We start from the raw sequence: 20,308 nt of genomic DNA, 5'->3' as shown, positions 1-20,308 counted from the left end.
TCTTAATTTTCCTAGTTGTTTCCCCATCTGGGGAGATTTAAGGGACAATTCTAATCTCCTAGAGTTAAATTGAAGCCAAGAAAGCTTCTGGGACTTCCCAGTGCATTCTTTTTTTTTTTTTTTTTTGGCTGCATGGCTTATGGAATCTTAGTTCCCCAATCAGGGATCAAACCTGAGCCGCTTGCAACGGAAGCACAGAATCTTAACCACTGGACCACCAAGGAAGTCCCCCCGCTGCAGTCTTGAATGTGCCTTCCAATGTTGAATTGGATCAGTCTCTCATGTTGCTGTGTGTGTGCCTGCTCAGTGGTGTCTGCCTCTTTGCGACCCCATGGAGTGTAACCTGCCAGGCTCCTCTGTCCATGGGAGTTCCCAGACAAGAATACTGGAGTGGGTTGCCATTTCCTTCTCCAGGGGATCTTCCCAACCCAGGGATCGAACCCATGTCTCCTGCTTGGCAAGCAAATTCTTTACCACTAAGCCACCTGGGAAGCCCCTCATGTCGATAGCAGTATAATAATGTGAAAATTACCTTTGGCATCCCTGTCTTATAGGTTAAGAATTGAGTCACATGGAGAAGGAAATGGCAACCCACTCTAGTATTCTTGCCTGGAGAATCCCAGGGACGGCGGAGCCTGGTGGACTGCCGTCTGTGGGGTCGCACAGAGTCGGACATGACTGAAGCGACTTAGCAGCTGAGGCAGTGCAAAAAGCACTTCATAGCCATAAAGCTGTGCTTATATGTATCCTTGGTTATAAATGTTAGGAAGTGATTCCATCATGCAGCACAATTTCCTGCTTGAAAAAAAAAAAATTGAGTCACAGAAATTAAGTGACTTGTCCTTTAATGTGACCCAGTAGAAAAGATTGTAAAATAAAATATATTTTTAAACATATATATTTTTTTTAAATTGATAAACAGAAATATCACAGTTTACTTCTTACATGAAAACAAAATATTAACCTCTTTAAATGGAAAATTCCATATGTCAGGAGGTACTTCATCTTGTCAGGGCAGCCACAGCCATTGATTTGTGTTTTGATTGGATTAATCACCATAAGAAGAAGCCATAATCCAGAGGTCACATATTAGTGATACCTAGAGGCCAAATCCAGCCTTGGCAAATGTGTATGATTTGACTTCCCTGGCAGTCCAGTGGTTAAGACTCCACACTACCACTGCAGGGGCCATGGATTCAGTCCCTGGTCAGGGAACTAAGATCCCGCATGCCTTGAAGCCCAGCCAAAAAAAGAAAAAAGTTTCTCATGAGAGTCCAGACTTTGTATTTCTCTTGAAATAAAATGGATCATATCTTTTTTTTTTTCCCAATGTGTCAGGAAATGAGTTTATTTTACATGTTTTCCCCTTCCAGAAACCCCCTCCCACCTCCCTCCCCATCCTATCCCTCCAGGTTATCCCGGTGCACCAGCCCCAAGCACCCTGTATCATACATCGAACCTGGACTGGCAATTCGTTTCACATATGATAGTTTGCATACTTCAATGCCATTCTCCCATATCATCCCGCCCTCGCCCTCTCCCATAGAGTCCATAATACTGTTCTATTTATCTGTGTCTCTTTTGATGTCTCGCATACAGGGTTATCTTTACCAATTAACTAAATACCATATATATGTGTTAGTATACTGTATTGGTGTTTTTCTTTCTGGCTTACTTCACTCTGTATAATAGGCTCCAGTTTCATCTACCTCATTAGAACTGATTCGAATGTATTCTTTTTAATGGCTGAGTAATATTCCATTGTGTGTATGTACCACAGCTTCCTTATCCATTCGTCTGCTGATGGGCATCTAGGCTGCTTCCATGTCCTGGCTATTATAAACAGTGCTGCGATGAACATTGGGGTACACACATCTCTTTCAAGTCTGGTTTCCTCAGTGTGTATGCCCAGCAGAGGGATTGCTGGGTCATATGGCAGTTCTATTTCCAGTTTTTTGAGGAATTTCCACACTGTTCTCCATAGTGGCTGTACTAGTTTGCATTCCCACCAACAGTGTAAGAGGGTTCCCTTTTCTCCACACCCTCTCCAGCATTTATTGCTTGTAGTCTTTTGGATAGCAGCCATTCTGATGGGCATGAAATGGTACCTCATTGTGGTTTTGATTTGCATTTCTCTGATAATGAGTGATGTTGAGCATCATTTCATGTATTTGTTAGCCATCTGTATGTCTTCTTTGGAGAAGTGTCTGTTTAGTTCTTTAGCCCACTTTTTGATTGGGTCGTTTATTTTTCTGGAATTCAGCTGCAGGAGTTGCTTGTATATTTTTGAGATTAATTGTTTGTCCGTTGCTTCGTTTGCTATTATTTTCTCCCATTCTGAAGGCTGTCCTTTCACCTTGCTTATAGTTTCCTTTGTTGTGCAAAAGCTTTTAATTTTAATTAGGTCCCATTTGTTTATTTTTGCTTTTATTTCCAATATTCTGGGAGGTGGGTCATAGAGGATTCTGCTGTGGTTTCTGTCAGAGAGTGTTTTGCCTATGTTTTCCTCTAGGAGTTTTATAGTTTCTGGTCTTACGTTTAGATCGTTAATCCATTTTGAGTTTATTTTTGTGTATGGTGTTAGAAAGTGTTCTAGTTTCATTCTTTTACAAGTGGTTGACCAGTTTTCCCAGCACCACTTGTTAAAGAGATTGTCTTTTCTCCATTGTATATTCTTGCCTCCTTTGTCAAAGATAAGGTGTCCACAGGTGCGTGGATTTACCTCTGGGCTTTCTATTTTGTTCCATTGGTCTATATTTCTGTCCTTGTGCCAGTAGCATACTGTCTTGATGACTATGGCTTTGTAGTAGAGCCTGAAATCAGGCAGGTTGATTCCTCCAGTTCCATTCTTCTTTCTCAAGATTGCTTTGGCTATTCGTGGTTTTGTGTATTTCCATACAAATTGTGAAATTATTTGTTCTAGTTCTCTGAAGAATACCATTGATAGCTTGATAGGGATTGCGTGGAATCTATAGATTGCTTTGGGTAGTATACTCATTTTCACTATATTGATTCTTCCGATCCATGAACACAGTATACTGCTCCATCTGTGTCCTCTTTGATTTCTTTCACCAGTGTTTTATAGTTTTCTATATATAGGTCTTTTGTTTCTTTAGGTAGATATATTCCTAAGTATTTTATTCTTTTCGTTGTGATGGTGAATGGAAGTGTTTCCTTAATTTCTCTTTCTGTTTTCTCGTTGTTAGTGTATAGGAATGCAAGGGATTTCTGTGTGTTAATTTTATATCCTTCAACTTTACTATATTCATTGATCAGTTCTAGTAATTTTCTGGTGGAGTCTTTAGGGTTTTCTATGTAGAGGATCATGTCATCTGCAAACAGTGAGAGTTTTACTTCTTCTTTTCCAATCTGGATTCCTTTTATTTCTTTTTCTGCTCTGATTGCTGTGGCCAAAACTTCCAAAACTATGTTGAATAGTAGTGGTGAGAGTGGGCACCCTTGTCTTGTTCCTGACTTTAGGGGAAATGCTTTCAGTTTTTCACCATTTAGGATAATGTTTGCTGTGGGTTTCTCATATATAGCTTTTATTATGTTGAGGTATGTTCCTTCTATTCCTGCTTTCTGGAGGGTTTTTATCATAAATGGATGTTGAATTTTGTCAAAGGCTTTCTCTGCATCTATTGAAATAATCATATGGTTTTTATTTTTCAAGTTGTTTATGTAGTGTATTACATTGATTGATTTGCAGATATTGAAGAATCCTTGCATCCCTGGGATAAAGCCCACTTGGTCATGATGTATGATCTTTTTAATATGTTGTTGGATTCTGTTTGCTAGAATTTTGTTAAGGATCTTTGCATCTATGTTCATCAGTGATATTGACCTGTATTTTTTGTGGCGTTTTTGTCAGGTTTTGGTATTAGGGTGATGGTGGCCTCATAGAATGAGTTTGAAAGTTTACCTTCCTCTGCAATTTTCTGGAAGAGTTTGAGTAGGATTGGTGTTAGCTCTTCTCTAAATTTTTGGTAGAATTCAGCTGTGAAGCCATCTGGTCCTGGGCTTTTGTTTGCTGGAAGATTTCTGATTACCATTTCAATTTCCGTGCTTGTGATGGATCTGTTGAGATTTTCTATTCCTTCCTGGTTCAGTTTTGGAAAGTCGTACTTTTCTAAGAATTTATCCATTTCTTCCAAGTTGTCCATTTTATTTGCATATAATTGCTGATAATAGTCTCTTATGATCCTTTGTATTTCTGTGTTGTCTGTATCTCTCCATTTTCATTTCTAATTTTGTTGATTTGATTCTTCTCCCTTTGTTTCTTGATGAGTCTGGCTAATGGCTTGTCAATTTTATTTATCTTCTCAAAGAACCAGCTTTTGGCTTTGTTGATTTTTGCTATGGTCTCTTTTGTTTCTTTAGCATTTATTTCTGCCCTAATTTTTAAGATTTCTTTCCTTCTACTAACCCTGGTGTTCTTCATTTCTTCCTGCTCTAGTTGCTTTAGGTGTAGAGTTAGGTTATTTATTTGGCTTCACAAAGGCGCAGACTTGGTTGAGCCTGGGTTTTGTGCCCTTCCCAGGTCCGAGCTGCTCCGTTGACCAGATTTTTGGCTAGCGCGGTCGGGGGCTGCGCCTTTTTCCCCTTCCCCCGTCCCAGCCGCTCGGTTTTCTGGGTGAACAACGGGCGCAGCTTCCCTGGTGTGCCGTGCTCTCCCCTGAGGAGCTGATCTATGGCTGCGACCTTCTTGGCAGGTATCAACCCTCCAGAGTCCCAAGAAGTCCTGGTTAGCAGCAAGGTCTGTTTGCAGTTTGGTATGGGATGCCTCTCTCTGGGGCCGCGATTCCGCCCCTCCTCCAGCTCTGGCTGCCCTCCCCTTCCTGTCTCCGGCGGGGGATGGGCCGGTCCGCAGCCGGCTTGCTCTGCTCAGTCCTTTGTTCTGTGAGCGGGCCTGGCGGTTTCTTAGGTTAAGGCTTTTCGTGGGAAAGCTATTTCACTGTCTAGGTTGCTGTCTCCATCTGGTTCCCTCAGATCGCCCTCGGGGCATTCAGGCCCAGTCCTTACCCAAAGCAACGCAGCCCGCCCCTCCCTGCCCAGCCCCCCTTGCTAGCTGGGGATGCGTGTGTCTGGGCTGCACGCCCACTGGGAGTTGCTGTTAGGTACGGAGACCGCGGGTTTTAATTATTTATTTATTTTTTCTCCCAGTTATTTTGCCCTCTGCGATTCCAAGGCTCGCCACAGACCCGCCGGAGAGAGTGTTTCCTGGTGTTTGGAAACTTCTCTCTCTTTTAAGACTCCCTTCCCGGGACGGATCTCCGTCCCTACCTCTTTTGTCTCTCTTTTTATGTTTTTTATTTTGTCCTACCCCCTTTTGAAGACTATAGGCTGCCTTTCTGTGTGTCCGATGTCCTCTGCCAGCATTAAGAAATTGTCTTGTGGTATTTGCTCAGCGTCTAAATGTTCTTTCAGTGAATTTGTGGGAGAGAAAGTCGTCTCCCTGTCCTATTCCTCCGCCATCTTAGGACCATCCCCCATAATGGATCATCTCTTGACCCTCAGTCCCAAGTCAAGTGGCCTGGCTGCTTACCCTACTTAGAACACGGTATATATTCTCTAATTCATCACAGTCCCCACCATTTCCATTTTTTCCCACATACTATCCACTTCATATATTTGGTACTTGCTTGGCCCCTTTAAGCTTTTTATTATCAGACATGCCATATCAACAGTGATATCAAAGTATTGACTTTCAATTCTCTATTGCATACACTCCTCCATGAAAAGCTAAGTATCAAGCATCAGAGGTAAATTTTTAAAAATCATTACTGATATAAAGGCAAGTAGCATAGAACATCATCTATGTATTCAACGCATATTGAGCTATCTACTTTACATAAAATACTGAGAAACCTTTCCTTCATAGACCTTACAGTCTAATTGAAGAAATAGACCATGTCCACATTACAGTACAAGGTTAAATATAAGGAATGATGAGAGATATTGGGAGTTGTGAGAGTTGATGGCAGTTGGTCTTGACTGAAAAGATGAGGACAGGTTTCATAGCAGCAACTCTTAAGCTGGTCCTCAACAGTGAGTTTAATTTCAAGAGACTATTATAAATGAATCTTGGCACCACAGATCAGGGAACTGCTAATGATTTGGTTCAGCAAGAGAAGAGTATGAGATAAGGTGACTAAAAAAAAGGTAGAAGTCTTTGTTTTAGGCTATGAAGTTTAGACTTTATTTGGAAGCAATGCAGGGTCTTTGAAAATTTTAATTATTAAATAGAAGAGCTACATTCTCAGAGTTTTGCATTGGAAGGTTAATCTGAAGCATTCAGTATCTAGGACAAGTTTACATGTGAAGTAGGTGGTAAAATAGATGGATTAGGATTCTCTTCAAATGGGTCAAGTGAGAAAGAATTGAAGTCTACCCTTTAGTGGGAATAGATAAAGAGAAAAATAATGAGGTAAATATTGGTGTGACTTGGCAACTGATTAGAGAGCATACTGAGGACTTTTGCCTGGATTGATTTCTTTTTATAATTCTAAACACCTTTTTACCTTAGAGTTTACCATTAGGGCTGATGAGTGATTATAGACACGAGTTTGTGCCATTAGATGCTCATGGTTTGCTTTCATATTTTAAATATTACTCATCACCCAGAATTTAAATACCCATTCAGTTATGATAAGAAAACAAAGAAAAACCACCCACACAGCCAGCCATTGCAGAGGAGAAATTGGTGCATCTGTTAGTTTACTTCACCTGTGTTTTGCTCTTCGTGTTGGCAACAATTCGTGTTTAAGGAGATCCAATCTAACCAAATAATCTAGAAAAGAAAGATTTAAAAACAAAAAATCTTTGCCTGAAATAAAAATCCTTATAAAGTCAGATTGCATATCAACAACGATTTTCATGATAGTACTCCTAAAAACACTCTTGTTAATAGGAAAGCTTTTTGTAGTATTGGAAATCAGGGATAACATTACTCTCTCTTCTTCAGCATATCTGAGTATGGTAGCGTGTATATAAAATTCTAAGTTTAATTGGCCCTCGTGGTTTAGTTGCTATGTCATGTCTGACTCTTTGTGACCCCATGGACTGTAGCCCACCAGGCTCCTCTGTCCATGGGATTCTCCAGGCAAGAATACTTAAGTGGGTTGCCATTTTCTTCTCCAGGGGATCATCCCCACCCAGGGATCGAACCCACGTCTCCTACATTGCAGGCAGATTCTTTACCACTGAGCCACCTGGGGAGCCCTTAATTGGTTCCTGCCACACATCAGTTTTGCTCTACAAGTTTGATGTGCTGAATGCAGCAAACCTTCCAAAATAAATGGATAGGAAAAAAAATTCTGTCCCAGCTGTATGAGTGATTTAACTTCCTTATTCTCCCCTAGATACAGTGAAGCAGTCTACCAAAGAACTTGAAAAAGTAAATGATTAATGGGAATAATTGCCCTTTTTCCATTGCCTTCCAAGAATAACTGGGTTACTAGTATGCAGGCAAATATGTGCACACCTGTGTGGTCAAATTGGAATGCCCTGGTTCTGTGGGGAAAACCTGAAGATAAGCCTGGAGGTGGAATAGATATTTGATATGATAGAGATGTCCTTCAGGATGAAAGTCTCTTAGGCATCCTCTCGTTCACTCTGCTTACACCACAGTGCGGGAGTTCCATAGTGATACTGGATCAACAACATTAGGTCATCTAAAAGTAGCTCATTAAGTATTTATGCTTGACCAGCTGGATTTACTGCAAAACCTACTGAGACCCTGGAACTCCAGCTTTATGAGTGGGTAAGTTTATGTGAAGACAACTAAGCTATGGTCATTGCTGCTTCTTGATTCAAATTGGATGTATCTCTTTTTGTAATGTAAAATCAAACTCTGCAGCAAGTAGCCAACATTCTGAACTGTCAGTTATACAGTTGTTTCTGAGTTCATATGCATTTTACTTAATTCTTTTTGTCTTGAAAGCAAAATTCTTATTACAAATGTACTTCTGTGCATTATGTACTTCTTTAAATAACAGATTTTAATAAACCATTTCTCTTTAAGCGTACAAACGGCTAGACGGTTCGACTGAATGCTGTAACAATCACAGCCTTACAGATGTTTGCTTTTCCTATAGAAATAATTTTAATAAGCGTTTGGTAAGTTGTCCCTGAAACAGTCTTGATTGCCTCATATAATTATATAATCATGTAGAACTAAAATGGAATCCTTGAAAACATTACCCATTTGGTTTATACCATTTTATTGAGATCGCTACATTTCACATGTCATATTTCATCTGAGAATCTTTAAAACATTTATAATAATAATATCTTATTTGGCCAGAGTAGGATAATTTAATCTAATTTATTGTAGATACACATGAATGGCATTTCCTTTATTGAACTCCATTCCTAATATGTTAGGTGACATGAAAGATATTGAAAGAATTTAACTTGGTGTTTTGCTTATTAACGAATCATTTTTAGTATTGACTAATTGATGTTCTGTCCCTAGCATACATGTCTACCTGCCCGAAAAGCAGTTGAAGCCACTCAAGTTTGTAGAACCAATAAAGACTGTAAAAAAAGCTCCAGTTCAAGTTTCTGTATAATACCTTCTTTGGAAACTCATACGCGCTTAATAAAAGTGAAACACCCACCTCAAATTGATATGTTATATGTAGGACATCCGCTGCACCTTCACTACACAGGTGGGTTTTATTGTGGTGAACCATCAGAACATCGCTGTGATGGCCTGTATTCTCACTGGTAGAGACTCGGTACACACCTTGCATTAATTTCATTTGTTTGATCACTTTTCAAAACCTTGTTAACTTGTTCTTAAGCATTAAATGAAATTTAAGCAGTAGGAAAATAATCTGAATTTATAAAGCAAGATGGAGCTGAACCCCATGTCTACTTATGGAGAAAGACATATATTTTCTTCACTACCATTTATGTCCAAGTCACATAGATGATCTCTCAGATATTCTCTGAACATTTATTAAATTTCTTCAAGCTCCCAAAACAGTAGCAAGAGTAGCATATGCCAGAGAATGCCAGTAATCATAGTGATAATGACGATAAAGTAATTTGTGTATAACACATGAATTTTATATGAATATGATTTCAGAATCAGACCAGCATAATTGTTTTAACAGTGGCAACATGATTGGATTAAATATATAGCTTTTGCATATGGCTCAAGATCATACAGAAGAACTATGCAAAAAAAGATCTTAATGACCCAGATAACCACGATGCTGTGATCACTCATCTAGAGCCAGACATCCTGGAGTGCAAAGTCAAGTGGGCCTTAGGAACAATCACTATGAACAAAGCTAGTGGCAGTGATGGAATTCCAGCTGAGCTATTTCAAATCCTAAAAGATGATGCTGTGAAAGTGCTGCACTCAATATGCCAGCAAGTTTGGAAAACTCAGCAGTGGCCACATGACTGGAAAAGGTCAGTTTTCATTCCAATCCCAAAGAAAGGTAATGCCAAAGGATGTTCAAACTACTGCACATTTGCACTCATCTCACATGCTAGCAAAGTAGTGCTCAGAATTCTCCAAGCCAGGCTTCAACAGCACATGAACCAAGAACTTCCAGATATTCAAGCTGGATTTAGAAAAGGCAGAGGAACCAGAGATTAAATTGCCAACATCTGTTGGATAATAGAAAAAGCAAGAGAGTTCCAGAAAAACATCTGCTTCAATGACTACACCAAAGCCTTTGACTATGTAGATCGCAACAAACTGTGGAAAATTCTTCAAGAGATAAGAATACCAGATCACCTTACCTGCCTCCTGAGAAACCTGTATGCAGATCAGGAAACAACAGTTAGAACCGGGCATGGAAAAATGGACTGGTTCCAAATTGGGAAAGGAGTATGTCAAGGCTGTATATTGTCATCCTGCTTGTTTAACTTCTATGCAGAGAACATCATGCGAAATGCTGGGCTAGATGAAGCACAAGCTGGAATCAGGATTGCAGGGAGAAATATCAATAACCTCAGATATGCAGATAATACCACCCTTATGGCAGAAAGGGAAGAGGAACTAGAAAGCCTCTTGATGAAAGTGAATGAGGAGAGTGAAAAAACTGGCTTAAAATGCAACATTCCAAAAACGAAGATCATGGCATCCAGTCCCATGACTTCATGCAAATAGATGGGGAAACAATGCAAACAGTGACAGACTTTATTTTTGGGGGCTCCAAAATCACTGCAGATGGTGACTGCAGCCATGAAATTAAAAGACGCTTGCTCCTTGGAAGAAAAGCTATAACAAGCCTAGACAGCATCGCAGAGACATCACTTTGCCAACAAAGATCCGTATAGTCAAAGGTATGGTTTTTCCAGTGGTCATGGATGCATGTGAGAGTTGGACCATAAAGAAAGCTAAGCACCAAAGAATTGATGCTTTTGAACTGTGGTGTTGGAGAAGACTCTTGAGAGTCCCTTGGACTGCAAGGAGATCCAACCATTCGATCCTAAGGGAAATCAGTCCAGAATATTCATTGGAAGGACTGATGTTGAAGCTAAAGCTCCAATACTATGGCCGCCTGATGCAAAGAACTGACATTTGAAAAGACCCTGATTCTGGGAAAGATTGAAGGCAGGAGGAGAAGGGGACGACAGAGGATGAGATGGTTGGATGGCATCACCGACTTGATGGACATACGAGTTTGAGCAAGCTCCGGGAGTTGGTGATGGACAGGGAAGCCTGGCGTGCTGCAGTCCACAGTGTCGCAAAGAGTCAGACACGACTGAGCAACTGAACTGAACAAGATCATACAGTCTAACTTATTTTGTTGTATAAGATTTTTGTATGTTCCCTTTTTAATAACTTTTACTGAAATATAATTCACATATCATATAATTTACCCTTTTAAAGTATACAATTCAGTAGTTTTTAATATATTCAGAGTTGTGGAACCATCACCACAATCTAGTTCCAGTATTTTTTCATCGCTCAAAAAAAGCCTATACCCATTAGGAACCTATTCTACTTCTCTACACCCACCCACCCCATCCCTTGGCAACCACTTAATTTACTTTCTGTTTCTGTAAATTTGCCTGTTTCCACACATTTCATATAAATAGAATATTTTTGTGATTGGCTTCTTTCACTTAGCATAATGTTTTCAAGGTTCATCCATGTAGTAGTATGTGTTGGTGCATCATTCCTTTATGGTGAAGTAATATTCCATTGTATGGATATATTACTTTTTCTGTATTCATCAATTGATGGACATGTGGGTTTTATGTTACTCTTTAAAAGGCTCTCTCATTGCTCTGTAGTCATATCCTAAGATACAGCTTGGGTCATTCTTCTTATTTATTGTTTTGACACTAGGTGTCTCTGGAGTACAGATATTATATACATCCTCAGCAAATGTAGAAATAACCCTCTTCAAGGTAATTTTCAAGAAATGTGTGCTATGAATTCTATTTAATTATAACATAGTTTTTAAGTGTTTTAACGAAAACAGAATAATGGAACCCACAAAGTGAAGGAAATCTTAAAAATCCCCTAGTATTAATCCTTGTTTTAGCAATGAAGAAAACACTGAGACCAAAAAAGTTTAAGTTGCATAATAGTTAGAGTGAACATGATTTTAAAGTTATACCTCTTTGAAAAGATAAGGACTCTTTTGATATAAATTCTAGTGTAAAGTCATTCTCTGTATTTGGTAGTCATAGTTGGTATATAATCAGTTTTTATTTTAGTCTCACCTCACAATATAAATATACATTGAGACATGAATTTCTGTATCCCACTCTTTTTATTAGATGTTCTAGAATTGTTGATTTACTTTTATAGTTGGGCCATCGAGCCTGTCTGCATATGTTTGGGTAGGGCTTTCTCAAATCAGTTTAATAGACTAGTCCAGTCTTTACCCACATAGTAAAATTCATTATTCTGTTGCTTATCTGTATAAAAAATATTAATTATTTCTTATTTTTCTTTTTTAGTGAGCATCACCAGTTTTATCCCACGTTTCAAGTTTCTAAGCATAGATCTGCCTGTGGTTGTGGAGACATTTGTCAAGTATCCTTTCTGGTGTGAAAGATATTTTAAAAGTGTGCTACTTGGAACTTGATCAGTTTTACCTTGACTAGAGAGCTTGAACAGACCTTACAAGTGTCAATCTACTGCTAAGACAAAAAAATGGACTTTAAAGTTGAGAAAGATCAGATTGTACCTAGGAAGGAAGAAGTCAAAGAAGAGAGATTGACTGGGAAGAGAGAAAGGTTAAGGTGTGGAACGGAAAGAACCTAGTAGACAAATTGAGAGTTGAAGTTTAGAGGTCTAAAACCTTTGAGTATGTTTATAAAGGATGAAGTCGTCAGCTACTAAATGAGATGATGTGTTCCACCCCCTCCTGAGCCTGTTGACTTTGACCAAATGGAGGGATGCTTAAGGGGTATCAAACTGATTTCCACTACTGAAATACACTCCACAGAATCTCATGTATTCTTTAGCATATTATGTTTGCATATAAAGAGATTTTTAATTGGTTATTATATAGAATTTGAATATATTCAAACAGTTTGAAAAGATTCTCTATTTTTAAATAGAGTCACTTTTAATAGGGTCACTTTTAAATCTTTAATTTCTTTCCCTAATGATTTGCAAAAAAAACAGAGACAGAAAGTAAATGAGCAAATATTAGTTAACAAATGAGTTACTGAAAAATGGATACAGTCAAAATTGTACCTCGTAGACTGCAGCTTTATCTCAGAGATATTTACACTATGACCTTATAGATGATAGTAAAATAGAGTTTAAGGGACTAAAATCTTTATAAATCTAATATAAGCTATACTTTGTAAGGATCGAAGAGGAATCTTCCCTCATTTCTTATTCTTTCCACATTCCCTTCTCTTGTATCATTAAAGAGAAAGTCTTTCAAGGAATTCATTACAGACTGCCTTAGTTTACAGGTGATTGGCCTTCATTTTTTGGTCAAGTTTTTTGAACTTTGAAATAAAGAAATCATTTGTTTTAAATAGAGATCTAAGAAGCAATGGCATTTACTGGTGGGCAGAGATTTTAAAAAAGAAGAGAAGTCACCTGTAATCTCAAATCCACTCCTCATAAAATATGCGCTTCTGACTCCCAGAAATGGTTTTGCATGCAGACCTCGCAGTAGGCTCCTTAACTGATTGCAACCAGGTACCTGATTTCCCTCTCGGGAGCTCTGGCAATTGTTAATGCAGTGCCCTGCTTTGCTTTGGACGGACAGTGGATTTTAAACTCTTTCCTAGATGCTACTCTTACCTCAGTGATTGGAGACAATGATGTCAAAGATCTGATAGGATTTTTCATCTTGCTTGGTGGCAGTGTCCTTTTGGCTGCCAATGTGACCCTGGGCCTCTGGATGGTTACAGCACGGTAATATTTGGACTCATCTGATAGAATCTCTGAGTTACAATATATAATACTGAAAACCTTACTTGGTATGAAATAAAAAATGTTTCCTTAAAATTGCATTTTAGCCAACAACTTTAAGTTCTTTATTCAGCATATCCAAACTCTGGGACGGGGGAGAAACAGAAGAAATGAAAGACATACTCCCTGATTACATTCTAGTTTTACAGACTGAACCTACAAACTTCAGATGCTTGTGGAACAATTGAAACAAGTGCAAATTCATGTTAAATCATTTTTGTGTGGCTCCATACTGTATTGAAATACTGTAAAGGAAAACAGAATTTGGTAGGATTAATTGAGAAAAAACTTCCTGAAAAAGCATCATTAATCCAGATTTGAAGACCAGACTTTGGGCAAGTGGGAAGGTGAGCATTTTCTTGGTCTATATTTCTTGTCTTTAATCTTGTTGGAAAAGTATTTTAAAATTCAGTGGTATGTTGGTGGCTCAGACGTTAAAGAATTCGCCTGCAATGCTGGAGACCTGGGTTCAATCCCCAGGTCAGGAAGATCTCCTGGAGAAGGGAATGGCCACCCACTCCAGTATTCTTGCCTGGGAAATCCCACGGACAGAGGAGCCTGGCGGGCAATGAGTCAGACATGACTGAGCAACTAACACACACATTGTTTTGTACTCTTGACAACTGAGGTCTGATTACAATTAATAAAATTCTATGAAAGAAACTGCCGACACAAAAGGAAACATCTTTGTTAAATGATCCCAGTAAATGAACACCTCGGAAGTAGACTCTATAATATCATGAGACATGTTTTGCCACCCAAGAGTTGCCTCTTTGATAATATGCCCCCATACCTTCATAAAGCAGCAGCAGCCTTGACATTCAGAATGAGCTGTAGGAAGTATCTCCTACCTTCACTTCAGCACGTGAGCTTGAAACAGTTAGGGGTGAACCTCAAAACTGAGCCAGCTGGCTCTTGCGGCAGATCACAAGACAGATCACAGAACCTTCTGCAGTCCTGATCACCTTTCTCTACGAGCTTCAAAGCTTGGAACCGTTCCAGAATAGACATTTTCTCTTGTGCTGCTGGGGCTACCTTGGACCTAGCTCTTAGGCCCCTGTCTTCAAGAAGCAATTCCTCTAAGCCGTGGAGCATACTCTCTCCTCACCAGTGTCTTCCATGTTTCTCTGTGTTGGGGAATTGAATACATAGTTCTTCCTTACTGCCTTTCCCCTAAGCTACCTCTGTGGGTCCACAAAAGACTTGATAGTAGAGTGAGAATGGCTACACGTGAGAATAAATGTGGATTTTCTGGAGCCTGCCAACTGACTCTTGAGCCCGAAAGAGCCCTGCCTAGTTTGAGATCTTTCAGATTGGTGATGCAGCCCTGGAAGATCTAGGAAGTCAATGGGCCAGTGTGAAACTATTGGTATTAAAACTATATGAGCATGCTGTTTCTTTGATGAAAAACCTGTGCTCTCATATACTCAAAAACATCAATAGTCATGTACCCAACTTTTTCACTAAGTGAGATATTCATGGGGTTCACCTCTTTCAGATTTCTGAGTTGCTCTTAGGCACTAAAACTTTTTAATCATTTTTAAGGAAACTTTAGATTGTGTTATAAATCTGCCTGCCTTCTTGAAGAGAAATTGTATATTGAATATAATTTTAACATTTTTTAAATGACCTGTATTGCCACTACTTAAAAAACTGTACAAATTATTGGTTTATCCTAGGGAAAAAGCATTTGTTCTATTCTCAAGCAGACAGTCTTTCAGGATTAAAGTATGTTAGCAGAGTAATGCACAGACCTATTCAGGTAATAAAGCTTGGGGACTACCATGAAATACTTATATTATTGATTTGATTACATGAACTAAGCAGTTTAGTAATGGAATTGCTATATACATGCAGATCATTTTTTTTTTTAAATGAGAAAATTTAATAGATGAAATCTTACCTATAAACTCCTTTGTCTGGATGGAAAAGAAAAATCAAGCACATCATTTTCTTATGGCTTTTAAACACCTTGGTCTTCTGCTCCATCGGGTCAGAATTTGGGAACAGTCTATTAGGATATTGAGCAGATCAGTCCTGTTTTTACAGAAATAGCCTCATTGTGTAAGAAAGGAAATGTTATATGTTGTCTCTTCAGCCTCATTGTGGGTCCTTCTAGAGCAAGGACCGTGTCATACTCATCTTTCTATTCCTGGCACAGTGCATGAGACATCAAAGCTACTTAATAAATTTGGTTGAATGAATGATGTTTAGTGTTATTTATGGATTAGAAAAGCATGTTTCTATTTAAGCAAGCTGTAAAAAGTGTTATTGAATATTTCATGTAAATATATGTTAACATAAAAAAATAGCTTGGAAGATCTTTGTGTCCCTGGTAGATTATCATCTTTATGAATATAGTTCATTTTGGTTTCTTTAGAGCTATTTAAAAATGAATTATTTTAAGGATTTGAAGAAAGTGTTGTGTTGTCACTTGTTCAACAGTAAAACTGTATTTTCAGTGTTCCTACTCTGCATTGTTTACATTTTTGAGGGTTGTTTTTAATCACTTAAAACCTGTAAAGAATGTATATATTCTTTTCAGCATCTCTGTTTGAAAAGACATTCAGTTAAACTTGACCTTTTGATAACTGCTCTTATAGGTCATCTGTTCTAATGGTAAATTGTTTAAACACGGGCTTCATGGATACGTGGCTCTTAGTCATCAGTTTGTCCTGTGGTATTTATTGAATGTCCACATACTAGTGGTACACAGGTATTTTTTTCTATAAGTCTTACAGCTGAGTTTAACTTGAAGATACCATAGTTGCTGGCATTCAATGTTTAGCAATAAAAATAAATGTGTACCAGCATTCTATGTTTTATCATCTATGTGTTGTCTTTTTTTTTAATTTGTATTCTTTTCTGTCCAAATTGTTCCTTTCACATACAGTACAATCTTAGATGTTTTAAAATTCTTGATTCTAAACGCAGCCTCAGTTTTCACTTAAGCAATCATATATGAAAGTTGTTGACAGACCACAGAACGAAGTCTTTTTAACGTGAAATCCCTGTGCTCTCACTACTGTTTTCGAAATGGCTTATTCATGGATGAGGAAAGAAGACTATCATGTTTCATTACTGTCTGACAGAAGTCTTCTCTAAGTTAGGCTATATTTTAAGAATTCATGAAAAGAAGTGTTTTAACTATGATATTTGGTTCTTCTTCACTTTTTGCCCTGGTGCTTCCTACCATGTCCACAGAGCCGACCTCCCAGACAAATACACACACACACACACTCTCTCTCTCTGCCCCCCCTTCCCTCTCTTCCTCTCATTGTCTGGTTACTAAGGGCCAAATAAAATAGCCTGGGGTTTTAACCCACTTCCTGATTGGTCAGCCCTCGTTTCACTTCTCCTCTTTGCCTCTGATCCCATTATGCTACAGTGAAGAGCCACAAGACTAGATGATTGATTATCTATCAGCTTTACTGAGATATAATTAAACACCATAAAGTTCAGCTGTTTAAAGCGTACAATTCAATGTAGACTAATTTTCTTTTAATAACTCATCAAATAATACTATACATATGCTTTAGTATAATCTAACTTTTTAAGTACTTGAACGTGTGATAAAAGACAGGAAGAAAAAAAAAACTATTTCACAGCTATGTGAATTCTGGGAATGATTTTCACCATTGGAATAGAGTTAGGTAACAAATTTATTTTTAAGGTAAAGCATGTGGATATGCTTATTGAAACAGTAAGCCTTTTAAAATCAGCACATATGCAAGCTACTCTTGCTGTTTAAGCCATACTAATTTGAATAATCCATTGTATATTTTATCAGACCGTGGCAAATGAATTCAATGAGGGGAAGGCCTCTTATTTCAGAACCTAATGCTACAATAGGTTATATTCAGGGTGGAGGTAGAAAAAATAGCTAAAGGAAGTTACAGTTCTAATTACCAACCAGGTTATATTGTGTAGTTTGATTTCCCATTACAGAAAGAAAAAAAATACCCTTATATCTTAATTTTATTTAGCTAAAGATCAATGGATATTCAATAAATGTCCCTTCTTATTATCTGAGTGTTTCTCAGACTTTTGTACTGAAGTGCTCTTTACACTGTAGAGGCGGGAAAACCCTGAAGTATCTAAGAGTATAACCTTGTAATTGGCTCTCCATCCTATAAGATTGAATCTCACTTTATGTTACCTTTTTTTTTTAGATTTGACTTTGCTGGCATGTGTGATCTAGTTCCCCAACCAGGGTTAGAACCTGAGCCCTGCTTTGGGAGCATGGAGTCTTAGCCACTGGACCACCAGGGAAGTCCCTCACTTTATCTTAACTTCTTGTGAATTTTACATTCCATTAATCAGGCATCAGGAAGCCAGTCCTCCTCTTAAAGATATGAAACTCTAAACTGTAAAGGAATTAGATGCTAAGAATATTAAGATTTTCTTCATGTCTAAAAGACATTAATAGATTCCTGGCAGTCCAGTGGTTAGGACTTGGCACTTTGACTTCCATGGCCCGGGTTCAATCCCTGGATCTGGGAACTAAGACCCTGCAAGCCATGCAGTGCAACTAAAAAAATAAATAAAACACATTGGTAGAAAGTAGTTTATAACAGCTGGTCTGTAGACTAGTGCCAGTCTATGTTGGTGTCCTTGGATCCATAGTGAAATAAAGATAATGTGTGTGTTGTTAAAACGTTACCTGCTGCCCTTTATCAAAGAGCTCTCCTTTATTTGAGGTATGGAAATACAATAATTTCACTTAGCACTTAATGGCTCTCTGTAACTGACACGCATTCATTGGCAAGGTGTGAGGCTTTCTTGTTTACCTACATCCTCACCTCCTCCTGAATTATCTGACTTCCATGCTCTGTCAAATCCCTTGATGCAAAATGGCATTTCCCTTAAATTTGCATTTCTCATTTTATTAATAATGTTGCACATCTATATTTGCTTAGCCATTTGGACTTTTCATTCTGCTAATTGCTTATTGTTATCCTTCCTTCAGTTTTCCATCGAGCATCCTAAATTTCTCTTATTGATCCATAGGAATTTTTTACACAGTCTACATTAGGGACTGACAGACTACAGCTTGAAAGCCAAATCCTGCTCACCAGCTATTTTTATAAATAAGTTTCTATTGAAAGACAGCTGTATTCTTTCAGTTTTGTATTCTCTATGGCTGCTTTCATGCTATAACAACAGAGTTGAACAGGTACAAAAGAGACCATATGGCCCTAAAAACCTAAAATATTTGCTATTTACAGAATAACCCATGCTCTAGATAGCAACTCTTGTCCATTTCAGATGTTGCAAATAATTTTTCCTAGTCTATCACCCATCTGTGTTGAACAAGGATTTTTAGTTTGATGTAAAGTCTATTAATTTCTTGATTCATTGTTTGTATTTTGTGAGTCTTACTTACAAAGTTCTGTCCTGTCCCAAAGTCATAGCAATATCCTGTATTTTCTTCTCTATGCTTTAGAGTTGTACTTTCACAATGTCATCTTAAATTTCTAGAATATATTGTTTGAGGTAGGAAATCCAGATTTATTTTTCTGTATAAAATGAACTGTCTTGGGAACTCCCCTGGTGGCCCAGTGGCTAAGACTCTGTGCTCCTAATGCAGGGGGCCCAGGTTCAATCCCTCGTCAGGGAAATGGATCCCACATGCTGCAACTAAGACCTGGTGTAGCCAAATAAATAAATACTTTAAAAAAATGTTTAAAAAAAAAAAAAAATGAACTGTCTTTAAAACAGATGTAATAGTATTTTCTTTATAAGATATTAAATAAAACAGTTTACATAAAGTTCTGCATATGGTGCCTAACATGTTCAAGTTACTGCTATGTACATAAACTACTTTCAGAATGCAGAATTATTACATAAATTTGCCCTCATATCTCAGTCCACACTGGCATTAGATCTTGCCTCCTTTTGATCTGCCATTTTGGTTTCCAGTGCCTTCGAGCTAGCTCTGGTTGTCCAGAGTATATCCTCAGGACTTGACCCTTTTAAACATTTCTTCCCCCAATCAAAATGAACCTAACATCATATTGAAGATGTTAACTAAGGATTTTGTTCACTAAAACTATTTAAAATAACCTGTGTTCATGGGTATATTCATATGATAATAGTAACACGGACATATAAATCTGGTCTTACCCAAACTGTCTTAACTCAAAAGAAAGCACTATGATGGACCAATACAAGAGAGAATTCGGAATAGAATACACTTTGAGGACTAAATCAGATAATATAAAGCTGTACAAAATCTGGGATATTACATTTCAAAATAAGCTTTTTTTTAACAAGTTAATTTGCACTTTTTGGTTAGAAAAGATGCCAAGCTGCTTTTTTTTATTTTTTAATTGGAGTATCATTCCTTTCACAGTGATTTGTAAACTTCTTTTTTAAATGTCTGTTGTTCTCTAGAAATTTTTATCCACATCCTTTGCCCATATTTCCCTGCAGTGATTATCACCTTCTTATTGCTTTTCATCATTGAAGACTCACATTTTCACAAAGGGTTTGCAAATGTATTGGACCGTATCTTGACTTCTTTTACAGGTCCTTCAATTTCATACTTTATTCCTAGCATTCTTTCTTCTCTTTCAGCCACTTTGTTTCCATCCTTTAATGGCTTCTAATTTTCTTCCTAGGCCTTATGTGTCACCAGAAATCTACAGTGGGAGGTAGCACTTAGCAATGTACAGAACATTCACTTCACCAGTTCAGGCTATCCCCTTTTCTGTTATGGAAATACCTGGGAAAAAGAGGTTGGTAATTAGGGGTTTACTTTGGGAATATAGAATTAGAACAGAAGGCAATAGATAATGTAACTTGGGGGCCTTTATAGACTATTTCTTACTAGAAAAGAAATGTAAGTTCATTATAGAAAATATGTTAAATGAAAGTAAATTTCTT

General features: G+C 38.0%; 1 protein-coding gene across 7 annotated transcripts in view; it reads left to right on the top strand.

The window, feature by feature from the left end:
* MBTPS2 (membrane bound transcription factor peptidase, site 2) overlaps positions 1 to 16,236 on the top strand; it is a 47,046-nt gene extending 30,810 nt beyond the window's left edge. For 3 of the 7 annotated variants that reach the window (XM_081565955.1, XM_081565954.1, XM_081565956.1), the window contains 4 exons: positions 8,024 to 8,118; positions 8,477 to 8,672; positions 11,941 to 12,016; positions 13,145 to 16,236. In XM_081565955.1, coding sequence (XP_081422081.1) covers positions 8,024 to 8,118; positions 8,477 to 8,672; positions 11,941 to 12,016; positions 13,145 to 13,367 — 590 coding nt within the window. In that variant the 3' untranslated portion in view covers positions 13,368 to 16,236. Of the gene's footprint in view, positions 1 to 8,023; positions 8,119 to 8,476; positions 8,673 to 11,320; positions 11,383 to 11,940; positions 12,017 to 13,144 lie in introns of all 7 variants that reach the window. The other 4 variants (XR_014075870.1, XR_014075871.1, XM_081565953.1 and 1 more) reach the window with 4 other exon arrangements.
* Positions 16,237 to 20,308: the final 4,072 nt, after the last annotated feature.

The sequence above is a fragment of the Giraffa tippelskirchi genome, chromosome X, assembly GCF_054371585.1.
Source record: "Giraffa tippelskirchi isolate mGirTip1 chromosome X, T2T-mGirTip1v1.2.pri, whole genome shotgun sequence".
In the NCBI taxonomy this organism is placed as follows: Eukaryota; Metazoa; Chordata; class Mammalia; order Artiodactyla; family Giraffidae; genus Giraffa; species Giraffa tippelskirchi.
This window is presented reverse-complemented; position numbering and strand designations above follow the sequence as displayed.